General features: G+C 35.1%; 1 protein-coding gene across 1 annotated transcript in view; it reads right to left on the reverse strand.

Annotated features, from left to right (window-relative positions):
* The window catches only part of LOC149801875 (uncharacterized), a 75,638-nt gene that overhangs the window by 13,225 nt on the left and 39,588 nt on the right, over positions 1-22,825 (reverse strand). Inside the window, exons 11-15 of the mRNA XM_089956262.1 lie at positions 18,565-18,654; positions 17,768-17,857; positions 13,015-13,095; positions 5,470-5,680; positions 941-1,081 (exon numbers count right to left, since the gene is read on the reverse strand). Of these exons, the coding sequence (XP_089812388.1) occupies positions 941-1,081; positions 5,470-5,680; positions 13,015-13,095; positions 17,768-17,857; positions 18,565-18,654 (613 nt within the window). The remainder of the gene's footprint in view (positions 1-940; positions 1,082-5,469; positions 5,681-13,014; positions 13,096-17,767; positions 17,858-18,564; positions 18,655-22,825) is intronic.

Below are 22,825 nucleotides of genomic sequence, written 5' to 3' on the forward strand. Positions count from 1 at the left end.
AAAATATATTTCTTCAGTAATAATTATCCAATCATCATACTTAAGGAGATTTACTATGACCTTGCAAATACACCTGCCCAGGCTTAAAATTTTCTGCTGAAAAGCTAAAGTTACCTGCCCACTGAAGTGGCAGCTAAACAGAGTGATCCCCCCCTTGATACAGGCATTGGCACTAAGTCCCATGAATTCTTCAGTTACTATTGGAGTGGAAGGCAAGCTCTCTAAATGGATGTAACTGCAGGGAGTCTGGAGGGTGCATGTGTATTATGACTGGGTAAGTATTACTGAACAAACACCAGACCTGCATCTATCAAATACAGCTAATTTAAAAGCAATGTGATGGGACGCCATCACAATCCATGCAGGTACATACCAAGGGTGCCTTAGCATGTGAGGATATCCAAGTCACAACACAAAATTTTAAAAACTGTAGAGTGCATGCTACTTAGCTAGGGTTCTTCCACTGCCAGTTATACTGGTCACCATGTATAGTCTATTGTGTGCTGAAAAATGGCATTAAACCCACAACAACTACAACAACTATCCAAATTTAAAAATCATTATAAAGCAATTATAAATGGTATAATGAAGGTTTCAAGTTTTTTTAAATTATAACAATTCAGTGTGAAAAATTTAGTCAATTTTACTTTGGAGCAAACTAAGACTTGACCCTGAATAAATGCCAAATCAATTCACAATGACATCACATAACTTTTAAATATTTATATTATAGGTTTTCATTTTTTCTATACAATCAGAAGGATGCTAGGAGGGACAGAAAGTTGAAAATAGTGTGTAATCCCAACATTTGCTATTTAGATCAAGGGAGTGAACTAAGAACCTCAGAGATGAAATCTGATTCAGTTGTAACCAAACTACTCTTTTATCATGAAGAGTAAAAAAATTTAATTTCAATTTTTTATTTAAATTTAATGCTTACCTCTCTGCACAACACATCCAGTACCTATAAGTTCATCAAACTGCAGCAAGCGAGGTTCCTCGACAAGCACAACATCATACCCTCGAGAGCCATAACGATAGTTAGCAGTCTCTCCATTTCTGTCCCATGTAACTAAAACCTCTGCATATAGAAAATAAATAAGTATGGTATTTATTCAGATTCGATTCCCATGCTTAGTTAATGTTCGATTCCCATGCTTAGTCAATGTTAAATAAGAGTTAGTTCTCTCATGATATGGAAAACAGTGTGTATGTGGAGCCAAAAATCCAAAGCAAAAGAAGCCTTTTCTTTGAGGAAGATGAAAAATGTGGAAAGTAAAGCAACTTCTTAGTAGTCATTCAATTAAAGGATTTAAGTCGCCTACGCAACTAGTGCTTTTGTGACTGGTAAAGTCTTGAAGGTCAAGATTTTCAATTGATCGGGACTGTAGGAATGGAGCCACTACAATCCCGCTTTTATGTGTGAATGTTGCACTTTTTAATTCATGAACATGTCCGGCCGAGAAAAGGAGGCAAGGGACCCGCGGGATGTGAAACGCACAGGAAAGCTGTATGCCCAGAAACAGCAAATAGCGTAAGATCAAATCAAGTCCAGTTGTACTAGTGGACAGAAATCTATTCCAATGGTGTGTAAGCCACTCATGTAATTTTCCTAATCCTTTGAGTTGTGTAATTTCATTACTATTTTTAATTAAAGTTGGAATTTGGTGCAGTTTTACCAAGGGGTAGGATCATTGATTTTGTATTGTTCTACTTGAATTCCGGATAGTTGAATTTCATCACAGAGTGTGTGTATTTTCTTACCTGCTGTGTGGTTTAGAGCTCGTTTTTGCCTGAACGGAATGTTGCACTTTTTAATCATCATTTTGGTTGGGTTGGTGTCTTGATGTATTGAGTTTCTGGTAGCATATCTCAATATGTGCTCTTCTCGTCTGAGGTGCAGCGGTAGATCTCCCGTCAGTATTTGTAGCTCCTCGAGTGAGATGTTAGGTAGAGTCCCCATACATAGTCTAAGTGCTTTATATATTTCATGCTGTCCAGTTTCTTAAGCAGGTCCTTGTTTGCCGAGGCATACACCTGGCAACCATAGTCCAGTTTAACCCTGATTAATGATTTGTAGAGCTTGAGCATAGTTTGTTGGTCAGCTCCACACGTTGTCCCCTTGATATTTTTTAGGAGACTGATGTCTTGCTGGCATTTTTTGATTAGGGTTGTTATGTGCGTTTTCCAATTAAGTGTTTCGTTAAGTAGCATTCCCAAAAAGTATGTTTCTTATACGAATGGGACTGGTGTATTTTGGATGTAGAGTTCTGGGTATGTAGTAGGTTTCCTGTTTGTTGGGGAGAAAAGCATTCCTACTGTTTTAGTATCAGATATTTTGAATCCATAGTTGTCTGCCCATTTGCCGATGGCATCTAGGCTTTGCTGTAGTTGCTTGATGTTGTTTTGGCTGTTGGGGTTGCCTGCATACCATATTCCACTATCGTCAGCAAATTGGGACAGTTCGACTAGTTTGTTGGTAATATTGTTGCAGAGGTTGTTGATCATGAGGTTGAACAGTGTTGGACTTATTACACTTCCCTGGGGAGTTCCATTGTCCAGAGTGTAAGTCGCAGAGAATGCATCGCCTTCTCTGGTTTTGATTTGCCTCCCTGTTAGGAAGTTTGAGATCCAAACGGTGCATTCTTCCTGTTATGCTGAATTGATTGAGTTTGGAAATGAGGCCTTTAGTCCAGACCATATCAAACACATTTTCGAGGTCTAGGAATACCGCATTTAAGTGCCGATCTTTTTTCCATTTGGCATTGAAGGCAAGTTTAATGCTAGCTTCTAGTCGAATTAGCTGATCAATGGTGGAGCGTTTGGTTCTAAATCCACTTTAATTTTCAGTAAGTAGGTGGTTTTGTTCCAGGTGGTGCCTTAGCCGGTTGTTGATCATTGTTTCCATGACTTTGCAGATGTTGTTAGTCAAGGAGATGGGTCTATATGATGTTATGTTTTTGGGGTCTTTTCCTGGTTTAGGTATGGCTATGACCACTGCTTGTTTCCATAATGCTCGCCTGTTTCCAGTGTGCCATATTAGGTTTATCATGTCAGGTATAATTCTTTGCATATTTATCGGGAGATGTTTATAGATGTCGTAGCTGAGGTTGTCTTCACCTGGGCATGTGGGTTTTTTGTTAAGTAGTGCTTTTCTCCATTCAGCAAGGTTGAATGGGTCATTTAGTGGTGAGTCAGTGTTGGTTTGGTCTGTGAATATGTGAGGGAATTCTTCTATTGCCCGTCTTTGCTCCATACATTTTTGGGTATGATTGTTATTAATGCTGGAATTAGTAGACTTAACTTTTTTCCCCATTTAAATGGTTAATAATATTCCATCAAATATAGCACATATTTGTCACTGTATTGTCTTTTAAGTGAATTATAAAAATTAAAAAGGTTTTGTTTGGTTTTATTGCCCACTGGTTGAATTAATTGTAAACTTGATGAGTTTTTTCCACTGTGACTTGCTTCTTATGTGCCTGATGGTTTCAATTATAATCACAATGACTGTAGGTCTTGGGACACTATAAGTCTTGGGACACACAAAATTATTTTCGTAAGTAATTTTTGCAATTATCTGGAATAATAGTGCAAAGAAACAGGAACAAGTACAAGGATAGCAAAGAAGAAAGGAGAAAAGTGTAAAAAATATGATCACTAAATATGCAACCAGTATCTCCAGAATTCTTTTGCAAGTGATGCTAGTAAAAGTTTAATGTTGTTTTTTCTGAGTTCATCGTGGTATAAACTGTCAGTTGCCGACTCACATGGCAAATAACGCCCGAAGGACGTTATGTAAGCTGTGTGAGTCGGAAACTGACAGTTTATACCACGATGAACTCAGTAAAAACAACGTTAAACTCTTATAATTGAAATTTTAATTATTTGTTATGTTATTTTGTTTGCATCATTAAAAAACAGAAATCTTAATTGAGCGTAGTAATACATGTTTGTGGTTTTTCTGTTACGTAGCTATTCATAGCACTTGTTATGTCCAGCTTGATCGCAATAAGGTCATCATAATACCAGTCCTTCAACCAATGGAAGCCAATTTTTTCAATTATTTTTTGTTTGTTTGTTAGAATGTTGTTTTTCTTTAATGCTTACTTCATGTCTGCCTTAACTGGCGGTGTTTATCTTATGCTGTACACGTGACTCTATTTATAGAAGTGGAAAACTAGTTCTCCTTACAGTTCATACAGAAATGAACGCAATTCGTTTTGATCACGTGGTAATATTCTGACCAATGGAAATGTTACTTTCCTGTACCAGCTACTGGCATTGCAATTATAGAATGATGACCCATATATTCATATTATACAACATTGGATCAACAGGCACTAAATTAAATAAATACAATGACTGGGGTACAAGTGTAAACAAGCCGACTTCTGGTTTCACTGTGACGTCACACTAAATAGTGGGAAATCCGCTCACTAAAAGTGATAAGTCCTGCTTAAATCTACATTCTGGGCAGAAATACTGTAGTTGTTTTCCATGGTGAATGTTCATACACATATAACTTGCTGAAGAGGTGTCTGGGACTCACTAAGACTCTGAGAAAACCAAGAAATTGTCTTCTCCCAAGTAGCCAACGTTGAACAACTCAGCAAGTGCGGATGTCCCAATATCTGTCCCTTGTGCATCCTAGAACTGTGCAACATCTGTGCCTCATGTGTTCTAGAACAGCCTAATATATGTACCTCCTGTGGTGCACGCCTGTCCAATATCTTTACCTAATATGTTCCATTAACTGTACACTATGTATTTTTTAACTATCCAATTTTATGTACTTTTGTTCTATAAATCCAATTATAAGTACTTTGTGTTCTATAAATCTAATTGTATGTACTTTGTGTTCTATAAATCCAATTATATGTACTTTGTGTTCTATAAATCTAATTGTATGTACTTTGTGTTCTATAAATCCAATTATAGGTACTTTGTGTTCTATAAATCCAATTATATGTACTTTGTGTTCTACAAATCCAATTCTATGTACTTTGTGTTCTATGACTGTGCAATATCTGTACATCATGCATTCTATAATTGTCCATAAGCTGTACCATGTGTTCGAGAACTGTCCAACATCTGTATTTCATTTGGTTTAGGGCTGTTCAATACATGTACCTCAAATGTTCTATAATTGTCCAAAATCTGTCCATTGTGTATTCTTTAACTGTCCAATATCTGTTTCTTGTGTGTTCTAGAAGTGTCCAAAATACTCTGCCAATATGCATCCAACTGCCTGAGGGACAATGGTGATTTAAAATTATTAAACTTGCTACATCAGTATACTCAGAGTCCTCAGTTTGTTCTGAATACCCTGATTTTCTGATCTAGTATGTAACAACAGCCCAGGGTTCATGCTCATGCATGTGTGTGTATGTGCATGTGTGTCTGTGCATGAATGTGTGTACATGCTAATAAAGAGTGAATATATACTACTTTCACTCATTAACTCACGATGTTTTTTGTCCTTAATATGTCCAACGACCGTCCCAGGTCCTCCATTATCCTGCATCCCTTTGTCCCAGTCTGGACCTCTGCGTACTCTGGAACCAAGAGGGGGTAAACCAGATGATGGGTCCGTGGACTCATAATTTGATGACATGATGTCTGTCTCTTCAAATGTTTCCTCTTTGAGTGCTTCCTTTGCCAGAGCCAGTATGTGTTCCTTGAGGAGGTTTAAAAATAGAATACAGAAAATTAATTAATACGTCTATGCAGGAAACCACAATTATTGATAATACTGTAATTACTGAATACATCTATGCAGGAAAACACAATTACTGAGCCTTCTAATTTCTGATTACATCTGCACAGGAAACCATAAATAATGAAATTAATGAATACATCTAGAAGCAAAACAGTTATTGATTATACTGTAATTACTGAATACATCTACAAAGGACAATACAATTATTTAATATAAAGTAAAATTTTTAAACCCAAAACACAATTAATTATCATATTGTAACAAATAAAGTAATGAAGTCCTTGTCATGAAAACTTTGCAATTTATATTAATAAGAACAAAGCTTACACAAAAATGTGATAACAAATTGTGCTTAAATATGTATAATTGGTCCACAGATGGATATATATATATATATATATATATATATATATATATATATATATATATATAAAAAAAAGCTGTTACATGAAACTTCTAAAAATGTCGCAATATTTAAACGATTGACCGATTGACAAAACATGTCAAAGTGATGTCACTCATTTCTCATGCACTTTTCCAAATGAATTTTTCAAAGACATCATATTTACCAAACTATCTTGTTGGTATGCTAAACAAACAATAAGCTGACAGAACTTTTAAAGCAAAAAGTACACTAAAACACAGTAAACAAAAAATTAATGTGAATAAATAAAAATCACTGATTGATGGATGAACTGCAATGCAGTCCATTAAGGAACAAACTTTTGTTATGATAAAAAAAGCCTACAGAAAACGGTCTGCTTAAAAGTGAATAGCAGAAAACATTGATGGGGTTATAATGAAAACAATATAAAATAGTGTAGATCCTACCTTCTTTGAGCAACTAAATTCAAATCAAATCAACTTTACAGAAAATTTTAAAGCATGAATTTTCCATATGCAACAGAATGCAGATTTAACCCACAATCCTGATACTGTATCTGAAACAAATCTGATATAGAAAAAAGCTAAAAGTAGATTGTATTGCCAATAACATATGGTAATTAGATGAGAAAGAAACAAAGTTAGTTTCAAAATGTCCAAATATTTGCTTAAATTGAGAAAAGAATGTTTCTACATTCCATATGTAAGTGTTATCTCACTTACAAATATAAAAAATATATACCTAATTATTCCGGGACCCCGAGTAGCCAAGTGGTCTAAAGTGCTCTCCATTACGGATAATTGCCATCTCACCTCTGTCTGCGTGGGTTCAAGTCTCGGATTCGGCCAATGTGGGTATGTGAGAAAGCTTGCCAGTAGCTTCTCATGGGTCAGTGGTTCTTTCCAGGGTTTTCCTAGGTTCTTCCTCCACCATTAATACTGGCCACAATGTATAGTTGAAAAATGGCGTTAAACCTCACAACACCAACACCTAATTATTCACACAGAAAGGACACATTCACTTGCAACTTTAATACTGTTAAGACTGTATGATTAAAGTGTTAAAGAGCCCAAGCTCAGTCCCAACATAGGCATCACTCATGCCAATAAAGCTGAGGAAATGAGTCAGATGATATTTATGATGACTATATGTTGACGATTTATAATGGCTAGATGATGATGGAGGATTTCAAAACATTATCAGACAATGAGTATGAATCTTTGGAGTTTGTACCAGAAGACTTTAGATAATGACATTTACAGAATAGTTTGAATCACAAAAATGTCAACTCAATTTTCACTGTTTATTTGTAAGACGTGGAATTTTCTTGGTATGGGATATTGTGAATTGGATCATTCTCAACTGTATTTTACACCAGTAATTGACCTATAATTAAAGACATGGATTTATCATATAAATAGATTTAAAATGTTAAGCGCTATGGATTTTAATGGAATTTTAAGGACAAATTTTAAGTTATCAATCTGTGACACATTCCACTTAATAATACAACTGTATTTTACACTGGTTTTATCATTATTTTTCCCATCTATCTATCCAGTCTGGCTTTTTTTTTCCAAAGTGCAACTCTCACTGATGTCAAGGCCCCCTTTGGATGGATCTGACATGCACAATACACCCGAATTTATAGGACAGTCAAAGATAAATTGGCTATTTGTACCCCTAAAAATAGGGGGGAAGGGGGTCAACTTATGGTTGAATCAACTTATAATTGAGCAATATGGTACCCCAAATTAGCAATAAACAATTGTAGCTGCAGCTGCTGTTTAATTAATGCTAAATTCACAAACTTCAATAAACTGTGTATAATGAGTTATAATGTAAGTGCAATGACAAACATGATAAAGGATTCTAATAAAAACAAAAATGTTTGAAATTATGCACACTAACTGACAGAAAGGTACATGTATATGTAAACTGGGTGCATCTATATTTGCAACTGTTAATATTTTTACAGGCAGTCAGTTTCAGACAACCTTACTGACCATAATTATCACCAAATAAACAAATCTTCAGCCATTAACAAAGTGTTTTGTATGGATTACAAGAATGGAAGCACTAAAAGTTGCTTACGGACTAGAAGTCATACAAAGTTTGTTAAACTGCAGTTATTAAGTATTTTCACAATGCGACCATATTCATTGTTTTAATAATAACTAAACGCTTAATGCATGAACAAGTAAGTACACACAAACAATGTATTGAGAGAAAGAGGGAGTAAAAGAAAAACTTGTGAAAAATACCCCATGCAAGCATTGGCCTGAGATGGGGAATGCGTATCACCAAGACTATCTGAGGAATAATCAAAATTATAAAAATGAATAGAATAGATTGAAATGACTTTTAATGAGTGCTGTCCACCTGTTTACAATTCTTACAAGCTTATGTACAACATGTTTACAACTCTTATAAACTTATGTATAAAATGTTTACAACTCTTATAAGCTTATGTACAACACAATATTAACAAACTCTTGAGTTCAGTTGTTGTTGTTCTTGTTGTTGTGGGGTTTGACGCCATTTTTCAGCACACAATAGGCTATACATGGCAGCCAGTATTAATGGTGGAGGAAGAACCCGGGGAAACCCTGGAAAGAACCACCCACCCACAAGAAGCTACTGGCAAGCTTTCTCACATACCCACATTGGCCGAATCCAAGACTCGAACCCATGCAGACAGAGGTGAGATGGCAGTGATCCATAATGGAGAGTGCTTTAGACCACTTGGCCACTCAGGGCCCCTTGAGTTCAGAAAGGTAACCATGCATGATTTTGGGAAATATTCATTTTGAGAACCCAAATCCATCCTAATGAACCCAATCCCATCCTAATGAAACCCTACCCCATCCTAATGAAACCAACTCCATCCTAATGAAACCGAACTCCATCCTAATGAACCCATCTCCATCCTAATGAAACCAACTCCATCCTAATGAAACCAAATTCCATCCTAATGAAAATATGAGCATGGTTTTGAGAAGTGTTTAATTTGACCACTTGCCAATTATTCTTTGGTTATAATACACAACTCAAGACCAGAGAGTACATTCTAATTGGCATATTATGTGACTATCTAGAGCAAGAGAGAGAGAGATATCTGAGGAATAGAAAAATCCATTTCCTACGAGCCCAGGATTACACTGGTCAACAGTGAAATCATTACTGACTTGAAAAGGCCCTAATCTGTAGTATTTTGGTGTGCCGAACACGAATATAACCGTGAAAAATTTGTATTGGCTCTCGTTTTGAAGATATTCATATACCTCATTTTCTATGTTTCACTGTGTAAATTTCTCCAGTAGGACTGCAGCAACATCCGGAATAATGATGTAACATTGCATAATACCATCATGCTCACATCATCCACAGTTGATTGCATCATTTTCTGATGCAATGCAATACTAATGCCATGCGGCTGCTGAAGTAAGTTGACGTCAGCAGTGTACTATACATGTGTAGGCCTATTATACTAATGCCAGGCGGCTGCTGAAGCTGACGTAAGCAGTGTACTATATAAAGCCCAATCAGATAGGTTCAGCATTTAAAATATTTTAGACGTTGTGCGAGACAGTTCAAGCTACTGTTACATAAAACTTATTATTTTATCCATTTACGTACAATAAAGAACAGTAATGCCTCGAAAGTGTGTTAATACCGCGGACAATTTTTGCTATATTTGTGGGGAAGTGACATTTGCCAACCAGAAGAAAAGTATCAATTCTCAAGTGAAGAAGGCATATCATCTTTACTTCGGATGCAAGGTTGGTGACCAAGTCAAGCCTTGGGCTCCGCATATATGCTGTGCTACATGTACAACACAGCTTTCACAGTGGTTGAATTGCAAAAGGTCATCAATGCCGTTTGCAGTCCCAATGGTGTGGAGAGAGCCAAGCAACCACCTAAATGACTGTTACTTCTGCTTGGTTCCTCCTCTTTCCGGCGGAATAACGAAGCGAAAGAAGTCGAGAATAGTCTACCCAAACATTCCGTCTGCATTGAGACCAGTTCCACATGGTGAGGGACTTCCTATTCCAGAACCTCCAGCAGAATATTCTCTTGATTCATCTGACGAAGACAAAGGTGAGTCGACCTGTTCTTCTCCTGGTCCATCAGCACGCAGTGATCCAGATTTTCACTGTGGTGCATCATCAACCCCACACAGAATAACACAGGAAGAACTAAATGACCTGATTCGTGATTTGGACTTATCAAAGAACAAGGCAGAATTGCTAGGATCAAGACTCCAACAATGGAATCTTCTAGAAGATGTCACAATTACTGCATATCGAAAGCGCCACCAGCAATTGGAGCCTTTCTTCAGAAAGGAAAGTAATCTGATATTCTGTTCCGATATTGAGGGCCTCATGAATGCTTTAAAAATCACTCATGACCCACAAGAATGGAGACTATTTGTGGACTCTTCGAAACTGAGTCTCAAGGCTGTGCTTTTGCACAATGGAAACATTCTTCCATCTATTCCAGTAGCGTATGCTGTCCACATGAAAGAGACATACGATAACTTAAGGCAGCTACTGAATTCCATTGAGTATAACAAGTACAGCTGGCACCTCTGTGGTGATTTGAAGGTAGTTGCCCTTTTAATGGGACTGCAGCAAGGATATACAAAATACATGTGTTTCTTATGCGAGTGGGATAGCCGAGCAAGGGAAATGCACTACATGAGGAAGGAATGGACTCACAGGCAGAATGTAGCCATTGGAGAGAAGAATATCCAACACCCAGCTCTGGTTGAGGCTCAGAAAATCTTGCTACCACCCCTTCACATCAAACTAGGTTTGATGAAGAACTTCGTGAAAGCCATTGACCGGACTTTGCCAGCATTCCGATACCTGCATGAAAAATTCCCTCGACTCAGCGAAGCAAAGATTAAAGAGGGAGTTTTTGTGGGTCCTCAGATTCGAGAGCTTTTCAAAGATGACCGGTTCAACAACTTGCTGGAAGGTGACGCGAAACAAGCATGGAATGCTTTTCGCCTAGTTTCTACAAACTTCCTAGGAAATGTTAGGGCAGAAAACTATAAGGAACTAGTAGAAGACATGTTGATGAAGTATAAGAAACTTGGCTGCAATATGTCTCTAAAGATTCACTTCCTTCATTCCCATTTGGATTTCTTTCCTAGCAACTGTGGTATTGTTAGTGATGAACACGGCGAACGTTTTCATCAAGATATCGCAACAATGGAACAAAGATACCAGGGAAAATGGTCCACTACAATGCTGGCTGACTACTGCTGGACACTCCTCAGAGATGCTCCCGAACAGCTGTACAAGAGACAGGCGAAGAAATCTAAGATGTAGTCAATGACTTGATTTTTTATAGGTAGGCTATTACAGTTGACCTTTTACTATTGGAATGCATTTCGTTATGTAAACATTAATTTCTTGCAGATTACAAAAAAACTAGAGCCAATTTTGCAATTTGACTGTCATATTCGTGTTCAGCACATAAAAATTGATAAGAATTGACTAATTTTATTTCAGTAACATGACTTTTGTAAAAATTTGTTGTCCAGTGTTACATAAAATGAATGCCAGATTACCATTTTGTCTCCTCCCCCCAAATATAATTACAATGAAATTTTATTTATCTTTCGGCAAAAAAAATTTCATCATTGACTTGTCCCTCTGGGTACCTTTAGCTGGGTGCCCAAATTATCTCCATATAATTCCATAGGAAAGTATTGGATGATTGCTATCAATAAAAGGTTACACTAACCACATGTGTTGCCTACTTAGGATCTAATTAAATAATCACAGTCCATACAACCAGCCCCTCAAGAAGAACCCTTAAAGAAAAAGAATCTTGCATGTATGTCTTTTGTCATCACAACAACATATGGTAGTGTTTTTTTCATCTTCACCCAACACATTGATTCCTGTGATGAAGAACATGTATTATGCTTTCTCTTGGGTCTGTTGATGTTGAGCATGTGATTGTTTCTTCTGATGGATAACCTTAGTTAAACAAATGTGTCAAGTTTAATTATCAAAAAAATCATAATTATTGTTACACAAAACACTGGCCATGGGATAACAGCTACACAAAAATCCCACAAAGGAAGTTAACAGCTCCCTGAAAGTTTAGATACATGATTTGATGATGTTGGATTAACAATACCATTAACTGCAATGATGTAAACTCAGAATTCAGATAAAAAATATATGGATACCGGTAAGTTATGTCTTCAAGGAACACTAATCTTGCATCATATTACCAGACAACTGACCTATAAACATAATTGGATGACTATATCCCTGCTTGTCCAATGGTATCTGTCTAACAATAGGGATAATTTACACACAAGAAAGTCAGAAGGGTAAGAAAAGTAGGCCACTGTGACCTAATTTCCCCATGGGTTGTTCACAATGATGCAAGAAACACAAGGATCAAGTGTCATGAACACTCAAGGCTACAGCTGATAACTTGCCTGGAAAACAAAACTTTTATTCTGGGGTTAACATTTCATCACACAGTAATTTAGGCAAAAGAAAGTAGGCCACTGTGACCTAATTTCCCCTGGGGTTGTTCACAATGATTCCACAAGTATCCCTAACCAAGTTGCATAAAGAACTAATGCATAATGATGGCAGCAGTGCCAGAAACATAAAATATTTTTACACTATTAACCTGACTGCAGATGATGCCAATACTTGGGTTATAGAATAAGTTCTTTTACACTTCACACAGGCAGACTAGAAATTAAAACGGCATCATTCATAAAATGTATACTTTTGAAGTCATAAGACAGGAAATTTCATCAAAAATCGTTCCATCTGTAGGCATTTTAATAACTTCTGTTATTTTTAAAATTAAGGATATAATTATATTTTTCTTTAAAATAAAATAGGGAATTCTTCCCACTCACCTTGTCAGCTTTGGACTGGAGAGCCATTTCAGCACTACCTGGCATAGATATCGCGGCAAGAGACCCTCTTTCCATACCCATCTGAAATAAATGGTAATAATAAATGTGTGCTGATGAAAAGTATTTGCTGATGCTTACCAAAAACTGGTACAGCAGACTTATCAGAATTTCAATACCGGTATGAGCTATAAAAAAAATGTAAAGAGAAGGAAAAATATTAAAACAGCAGCAAGCACATTTCTCAATGTATTTGTTAAGAGGGGTACATAATTTTTTACCAATACAGATTTGATGAACTTTTAAATATTCATTTATCTACTATCTTAGCATGGACTTTAAGTGAGAGGGTACTGTGTGCATTACTTTCATATGAAAATGGTTATAATGTTGGGACAGGTCTTAGCTTTAACATAGAACAACAAAATACATACCAACATAATTACATTTTCTTTATCTTTTCTTGGGGGTTGCACAGACACTTTGTTATATAAGCATATGCTCTTGAAAAGTTAAATATATCTCTCCGTCAATAACTTGCAAGTCACAGAGTCAATAAACATTTATGTTACTATGATGTTGTTAGCCTGCATGAAATTATCAACTGGAAACAATTACTCTGTCAATTAGTTTGTGTCATTGTGTTATGATTGTTATCAACTGGAAACAATTACTCTGTCAATTAGCTTGTGTCATTGTGTTATGATTGTTATCAACTGGAAATAATTAATCTGTCAATTAGCTTGTGTTATGATTGTTATCAACTGGAAACAATTACTCTGTCAATTAGCTTGTGTCATTGTCATGATTGTTATAGCTTGTGTCATTGTGTCATGATCATTATTAACTGGAGACATTTACTGTCAATTAGCTTGTGTCATTGTGTCAAAGGATCATTAAGTCTTCAACAGCTGTCTAATTAAAGTCAGATGAGCTTGCTGAGTAAATACAGTAATTACAACTGCTATTTTATCATTTTGATTTCACAGTGTTCTGGATGTCATAGACATTAGACACAATACTAAGCTGCCTTGTGTAATTGTAAAGGTCAATACGCTGATCATTTGCATACATTTTTCTTTTGTTTACATTAAAATAAACAGATTTTAAGGCATTTTAACATTTAAAAAAATGTGAATAATGGTTTTTCAGTTTGATTGAGAGTTTTACAAAACCATCTTACTTTCATCATCCAATCAACCATTTCTTCATTTTTTATGCCAACCCAAAAATTGTGGATTGATAGGTTGTTGTTGTTGTGGGGTTTAATCCATTTTTCAGCACAAGATAGGCTATACATGGCAGCCAGTATAAATCGTGGAGGAAGAACCTGGGAAAACCCTGGAAAAAAGCACCAACCCCCGAGAAGCTAGGGATTGATAGGTCTTATCACATTATAGGCAGGCTTGTAAGTTACCAGCAGACACTGATATTTCACAGCTATCATTCTTAGTTAAGAACTGTATGGAATGATATGTTCTGTCTGCTGCATGCTTGTATGATCCTCACCCTATCTCAAACTTTCACTAGAAAAGTAGCCACAGTGACCTACTTTTGCAAATAATGACTAGCAATTCTCAAGATGAATGTACACCAAAAGTGTAATGATACTATATGTTAAAGAAATGAAATCTAATGAGTACTTTTATTATTGTCAATAACAAAAGCATTGTGCCTAAAATCTGACCATAACACGATGGACAGACAAACTAAAGAATGAGGGAACAAGTGTGTGTATGTGTGTGTGTGTGTGTGTGTGTGATTTGGATTTTTAATGTAGCTTTAACATTTATTCAGTCGTATCGCTATGAGGTATGCAGTATGGCAGTTTATATTGATGTCTAGCACTGGGGCATCATGCCGTAGGCAAGTAGCATGATGTCCCACCTAGTCACATTATCCTGACACCAGGCCGACCAGTCCTAACACTAACCTCTTAATGCTGAGCGTCAAGCGAGGCAGCTGTTATTACCATTTTTTTGTAAGTCTTTGGTATGACTTGGCCTGGGTTCAAACCCATGATCTCTTGCATCCAAGGTGGATGCTCTAACCACTAGGCCACTGGAGCAGTTCTGAAGGGGCAAATTGTTTAGGCAAAATGAGAGCACTGAGAGCACCTATTTTGCCCCAGATTGCCCAATAGCATAGACCCTGTGACAGAGGTATCACTTTTCCATAATGTGCTGCTTTTTGCACCTCAGCTGATACAGGTATGTTACTAATAAAATGATCCTTTACACCAATATTTCATTCAATAAATGTATGAAAAAATAATCTCTACCATGGATATAGATGCTGATTGTTGTCTAACCTATTTCTAAGGGTGTTGTATCTAATACAATAGCTGTGGTGAAGCAAAATAAGAAAAGTTGTATACTTTTACACATTTTTTTATAAAATTTAATTGGTATTTTAAAATTATCTGACATAAAACTGTGCACAAACAAAATTAACAAGTGACTACTGCATGAACATTATAAATTCTGAACTTTCTACTCTCACTACTCCCTAATTTCACCAACTTCACTTATTCTGTGGTGGAAAGGGAAGCGAATTCAGCCAAATTTTTTTTTAGTAGAGCATGGAATCTGTGTCTTGGTTATGTTTTGCAGGAATGACAAACAGGAAACAAAAATTACAAAAACAAGCAACTGATAAAAGAATGTTAATTAAATTAACATTACAAACTCATAAAAATCAGTAACTTGAACTTTAAGAATTCATTCATACTTGCTCTTGATAAAGAATCTTTAAGCAGAGATACTGATTTCTGCAAACAGGGCCTATTTTCTTACATATATATGATAAGAAATCTGCAAAGAATGAGCAACACTATCCAGGTGAAGAATTTCATTGGCCAATAGAAATCTGTCAATTTATCAAGGAAAGAGGTGAAAGCCTCAGCACAATACCAACAAATACAAAAATCAACAGACATAACCCTATGTTTCCTTCTGGAAAAATCAGCACCATTTCAAGTCAATTCAAGCTTGATATTTTTAACTAATCATATATATCAAGTTGTAGTCCAAGAACAATCCCCAAGAAAGTTAGTCAAAATTTGTATCCATTACTGTTGAACTTCTGGCAGAGTAAACTTAGAAAAACAACAACAACAACAACAAAACAAGCAACCTGGACACAGAGCACTGATCTCTTCCAGGTATCATAGAGTATTCATTAAAGAAAAATATTTTTGTAAATATGTACTTTATATTTGAATTTAAACAAAGGAATCAAGTAATGGAATTTAAATTAATACTGAATTTATCTCAATTGATGTGGTCTCTTCAAAATATTCATTCCTGATTAAATACTGAGGACAGAATTACAAAAAAGCCTCTTAAATGATACACTGTGAAATATAATTTACTAAAACTGTGTTATTCCTTGTTATATATGTTGTAGCTGACTTGGGGGGTAGGTGGCAGCTACATTGGGGAATTAGCTGGTAGAGCCAACAAACAAACATCTATGTTACATATTTCTTTAAATCAGATTCAAAAGCTCTGCTAACCAGTGCTGCCTCTGGGATATATATCAGCCTACAGCGGTCTTCACAGGAGACATCCTGATATCGTATTTCTGTAACTGGCTTGAATTGTTTCTGGTACATAGATCTGTGTTTCCTACATTTAACTAAACATTTGATATCTCACTAATGAGTTGTCTAGAAGTTGATTTGAAAACATATATATGATTGCTACATATCTGATCAGACTCACACTCACTTTCAACCTCTCCCTCAAAATACAAATGTTAAATAAATGTAGTTCAAGTGTAAAGGTTGGCAAGGATTGTCAGAGTTCAAGTATAAAATATCTATTTCTTTAAAATCTATGTATGAGATACTCTTGCTAATTAGAGAAACTTAATCTAATATCTTGTCTCTAATATCATCAGCATTTTCAAAATCTAAAACTAATTGTAAGTCCTGTAAATAATCATTTAATCAATTTGCGTAAACACAAATGCCAGTTCTCACTTACAATATAGACCATAGAGCTAGACCTGTTAAACCAAATGATTAATGTCCATAAGGTCATGGGGTGAGCTGTAAAGATTCTGCTTGTATTGTTTTGGAAGATGTGGATTCCATTCAACATGACTATGTACCAGACTAGAAAATTGGAAAACAGTTAAATCATATAAAAGTCCCTACTACATATATACCAGTTTTTTAAAAAATCACCTGATTCTGACCACTCTGGTGGCCTAAGCAGTTTGAGCATCCACTTCAGATGTGGGAGGTCATGGGTTTGAACCCTGGCCAGTCACACGAAAGACATAATAATGCTCCTTGCAGTTGCCTCGCTAGGTGATCAGCATTAAGAGATTAGTGTTAGGCCTGTTTGCTTGGTGTCACAATAATGTGACTGGGAGGCACATGATGCTACATGTCTGTGGCATGATGTGCCAATGTTAGATATCACTTTAATCTGCCACAATGGAGTCATTGTAGCAATATCAGTGAAAAATTATTAAAGCTACATTCAAAATGCAAATCACACACATGCACTCACCTGATACTCTACAAGCCAAAGTTTACAAAAACTAATTTCAATGCCAAACTCCTTCTGTTTACACATATGAGGGAAACTAAATCATGAATTTGAACTGGTTGAAAAAATCAATTTACCCACTGAATGCAAAACAAGGATATAAATGTATCTAATTTATCATACCTTCTTGGCCAACATCATGTGTGATGTGTATTTATTGAAATATGGTACTCACTAAATTGGTGGAACCTTACTATTAAATCTTCCAGGAAGACCTCACCACCAAATAATGACTGCATTGTATTCATAATCTTCCAGTGATGTAAAGCATGGCCAGCATATACCTGAAAATGTAAAATTAATTAATTGGAAGTCAAATGGTTTTCATGCTGCTTAACATAGTATGTGTTTGTATATTTTATATCAGTTCAAGGCTTCTAGTTACCGGTAAGCATAACTGTTTAAGTCACCATATGATGTCATTGAGCTTTAGCTACGTACAGATACATATAGCTCTTTGTTTTGCATGGCAATCACATACCATTAGTTATTTTGAGATGTGTGTACTTTGTTTGCATATTTTGCTCCAATAGTTCACCACCATCATCACCACCCAGCTGGTGTATCTTTTTGCACTGCTTTGTTTTCTTGCACCTCGCATCGATATGAAGCACCATAGTTAGCTGCATCTAGCAGATTCATTATCTATATTGAGGAGTGTGGTATTACTGGTATACCGATTTACTGTATTTTTTTAAGTGATACGTATCAAGGTAATTTTTCGTTGTACCAGTACATTAATAGCTTCCATCAGTAAGGAATGTACTGGAATTCCATATGTAAGAAGAATGAATGCAATATGACAAAGACACTGTCCAGAGGTAAACGAAAAAGAAAATTATGATCTGTGGTTTTGCCAGCAATGAAACATTTAGTATATTTCTTGAGAAACATTCTAACATAGTCTTCATATGGCAGTATATATTAAGTCCCTTGTTTCACTAGTCATATAAAAGATATTGTAAAATTGGGAAAAAGTCAGATTTCTTACAATATTTCTGGTTCTCCTTGCTAGATATCTACCATCTTTGTGTGTGAACATCTCGCCTTTGGATCTTGTAGCTATCTTCTCCAGGAATTTCTACAAATAAAGGTTTATTGTAAATGGCCTGTAAGAAAATTGCTAGATATCTACCTTATGCTCCACTGAAAATCTGTTATCAACTTTTTTATTTTACATTTTTTTAATATTTTTCTTTCTTGCTAAATTTAAAATATACAAAAACCATTTCCAAAAAGGAAAAAAGTTGAGAAAAGACTCGATGCCATAGTTTGTTTTTTTCTTCACATTTCTATATTTTATCCAGTTGTATCAGAATGTCGAAAAGTATCTCTGTACAAAATTTTAAAATATATAATTTGAGTGCAATACAATAATTGATCGTATGTTCGTTCAAACCTGCTTCAGAACCAATGTGCACAGCTTTCTGAGTTAGACTGGATCTACTTTAGTTTGTAGAAATGTTTTCATTTTATTTCCAAATATGGTTCACTTGAGTACAATAACAAAACGTGTGATCAGAAATACTCTTAACATTAACAAAACAAGTATGAACTTGTATTCACCTGGGACATTTTATGCAGAATTTTGTTGTCAGGTAAAATTCTATCCCACTTTTAAATGATGTGAAATAAATTCTTTCTACACATTTGAAGAAATATTACCCCTACAGTGTATTGATTTTGATTCAGATGACTCAAGTTCTTTCTTTTATTAATTTTTATAAAAGTGTTTTGTAATCTGCCAGTGTACTGATCGTGCCATAGCAAGTCCATGTTTCATTATGATGCATGTGCTGACAACACCTGGATGTTTCATAGATATTTCAAATTACTGTGCTTGATAACTGAGAACGCTCACTCAAACAGAGCCATATAAGAAAATAACTCTGAATTAACCACAGTCACAATGACAATTTATGCATTCTAAAAGGCATTATGAATGTCTGGATGATTAAAACTCAGTATGGTATTGTAAGTTTGTTCTGCAGCGTACCAAGACCAGGGAACAAAATACCCAATTTCTTAAAAGTTCTTATTTACATCTCTGGGTCTGCATGTATTTTCTTTTTGTAACTGATTTTTCCTTGAGGTGGTACTGAATTACATAATCTTAAAACAAAAATGTTCTGAAGATTTAATGAATTATTTTTTTTCAAAATATCTCTAACAAATACAAGGCCAGATTAAAAAGTAATTATACAAACTAGTACACATATCATTATTAATTCCTAAGTGAGAATTGCTCATTAATATTTCATAGGGAACATTTGTTACATCATTCATGTTATTACACTAATATCACCGTACTTTGATAACACTGTATGTTACATCATTCATGTAATTAAAGTCACACTACCATACTTTGATATTACTATGTTACATCATTCATGTAATTAGAGTGACACTACCATACTTTGATATTACTATGTTACATCATTCATGTAATTAAAGTCACACTACCATACTTTGATATTACTATATTACATCATTCATGTAATTAGAGTCACACTACCATACTTTGATATTACTATGTTACATCATTCATGTAATTAGAGTCACACTACCATACTTTGATATTACTATGTTACATCATTCATCTAATTAGAGTGACACTACCATACTTTGATATTACTATGTTACATCATTCATGTAATTAGAGTCACACTACCATACTTTGATATTACTATGTTACATCATTCATGTAATTAGAGTCACACTACCATACTTTGATATTACTATATTACATCATTCATGTAACTAGAGTTACACTACCATACTTTAATATTACTATGTTACATCATTTACATAATTGGACTGGGGCAAAAAATAACTAACCAGTTGGATTTTTAAGTATATTTATTACATTTAATCTGCAAATTTTATGCTTTATGATCAAAAAATTAACAGAAACAAGGTGAAAAATAAATAATGGGAATTTTTTCTGATGACCACTTGCAAATCTGGGTGAGATGAGAAGATAAATAACTTGTGTGCAGTCTGCCTTTGATAGATACATGTAACTCCAGTTAATAACTCTACTGCATCTATGCTATATATTGTGGTGTGGCTCCCGAAATTTCATATACAGCTGTACATGTACTTTTCTCATACATGAGAATTTTCTTTGTTTCTTAAAAGTATGAAAAGTAACGTGTACAAAGTTTTATCATTTTTTGGGAAGAGATTGTGTATGAAATATAACATAAGATGATCGTGGCATGGCTCCTGCTATTTCATATACATCTATTTTTCTTGTACTCAGAAAAAAATGTTCTTTCTTCTAAAAGTACAAAAAAATAAGATGCAAAAAGTTTATTTAGGATTTCATGCTAGGCTTCGCCAATCTCGCAAATTGGGATTTATATTCCTTACTGGTGACAAAATATTGGTCTGGCGATTTTATTTCTCGATATTATTTACTGTTCAAACTTGTAAATACAACATTGGGTTTGGAGTGAAAAAATTCATAGGCATCATAAAAGGAAGCTGCAAACTTGATATAAAATGCATTGGAATTTATCTATTGTTAGATAAACAAATTGACAAATCATTTTAACAGTGTATTGTTATACCATAATCTGCTTATTCTGACATCTGGCCTGAGTTCTGTATGCTGTGAGATATTGTCATTTTAAAAAATATCCTTTTTTAACATTTCTAGAAGCAGAGATCAATCACTGGTTGAACCAGATGAACCACTATCTCATGATGGAGCTTTTGGACGAAATAGTGTCGGATTATCGTCCGCTGGCTAGTAATTTGTTTTGACTGACCTCTGTAGTAAGTAAAATTCCTCTTCTTTTCACTCATGTAATTAAATCCTTTAGAACACTCATATTTTCTGTAGTAATCCCTGTCAAAACAGAATAGAACTCCTGTGCCTTCATCGACTGTTGGCCTTTCTATAAAAAAAATCTGATGCATGTGTGGAAGGCAGCATCACTCTGCCACCAGAAATGTCAAACAAAAAAACCCACAAAAGCACCTGGAGATCTACCTGTTGGTCTAACAATGCTACCAGGACTAGCTACCAGGACTAGCTACAATCAGCCAACTTTTGAAAGGAAAAGTAACTGCTACAGTCAACCAAATGATGGTTTATTCCTTTTATTTTTAAAATGTACCCAGAAAAATATAGTTCTGCTGAAACTTCAATGAAAACTGATCACTTTTGAAGCGCCCATTGTTCTGTATAAATACTAAGCAAATAAAAAAAAAATCTGTCTCAAGCAATGTTCTACAATTATTTGATCTTGCTGCCACAATAAGAAACAAACATCCTCCAAAGCTGTCCTTTAACCATCTACAATCTCCAATAACAACAAAGAACCTTTCATCAAATAAAGTCAGCACCAAACTTAAATCAAAGCAATGGAATCTGATAGATTTTTGCATTTTTCAAAGTGACTGGAACACATTTATTGTGCCATGAAAGGTTCATTTTATGCAGGAAAAGAAATTATGCTTCGGTTGCTACCAGCAGCGGCATAAAACACAAATTAAATTTCCAATCTTTTGAAGCCATAAATACATGGCCATCAGTTAACTGAAGATGGGGTATACTGCAAATATTTTTGTTAAACTTCTTAATTTGTTCAAGTTTTCATTTCCATGTCAATAGCCTGATCCCCTAGGTAACCTTGGCATGATACTGTCTCCAGCTGACCAAATTCTAGGCCAATTTAAGTACATAATACATGTAGCATTATAAACAGTTATTGCCTTGTGCTACTTGCAACAATTATAGTGAATTTTTAGGTGACAATCTGATACAGATAAAAAAGAGGACCACCATTTTTTAAAATAAATATGAGTTATTTGTGTTTTCTAAAGGGATGTAAATTATACATGAAGTTTATAACATGTGATCACTACTCGAATTCATGGATTTATTTTACACAAGTACAGTACTTAAAGGATTATGGATTGTACTGCACAAATGTTAGTGGTCAATATACAATTGTTTGTCAGTCTAGTTTGTCTTCACTTAATGAAAAGCAGGTATTTCTGTACACGCTTTTATTACACCATCACCCTGCCCACCATATTTTAGGTAAATGCATCATTTTCTTCAGCTAATTTGACTTGGTTGGTTATAACATGGATCGATCTATAACACGGTCAGGTTCTATGGATTTTGATAATATAAGTCCATATTACAATTTTGATAATATAACACCATATTATAATATTGATCATATAAGCAAATTATTACAGTTCTGATCATGTAAACCCATAATAAAATTTTG

The sequence above is a fragment of the Sinohyriopsis cumingii genome, chromosome 4, assembly GCF_028554795.1.
Source record: "Sinohyriopsis cumingii isolate HCF-2022 chromosome 4, ASM2855479v2, whole genome shotgun sequence".
In the NCBI taxonomy this organism is placed as follows: Eukaryota; Metazoa; Mollusca; class Bivalvia; order Unionida; family Unionidae; genus Sinohyriopsis; species Sinohyriopsis cumingii.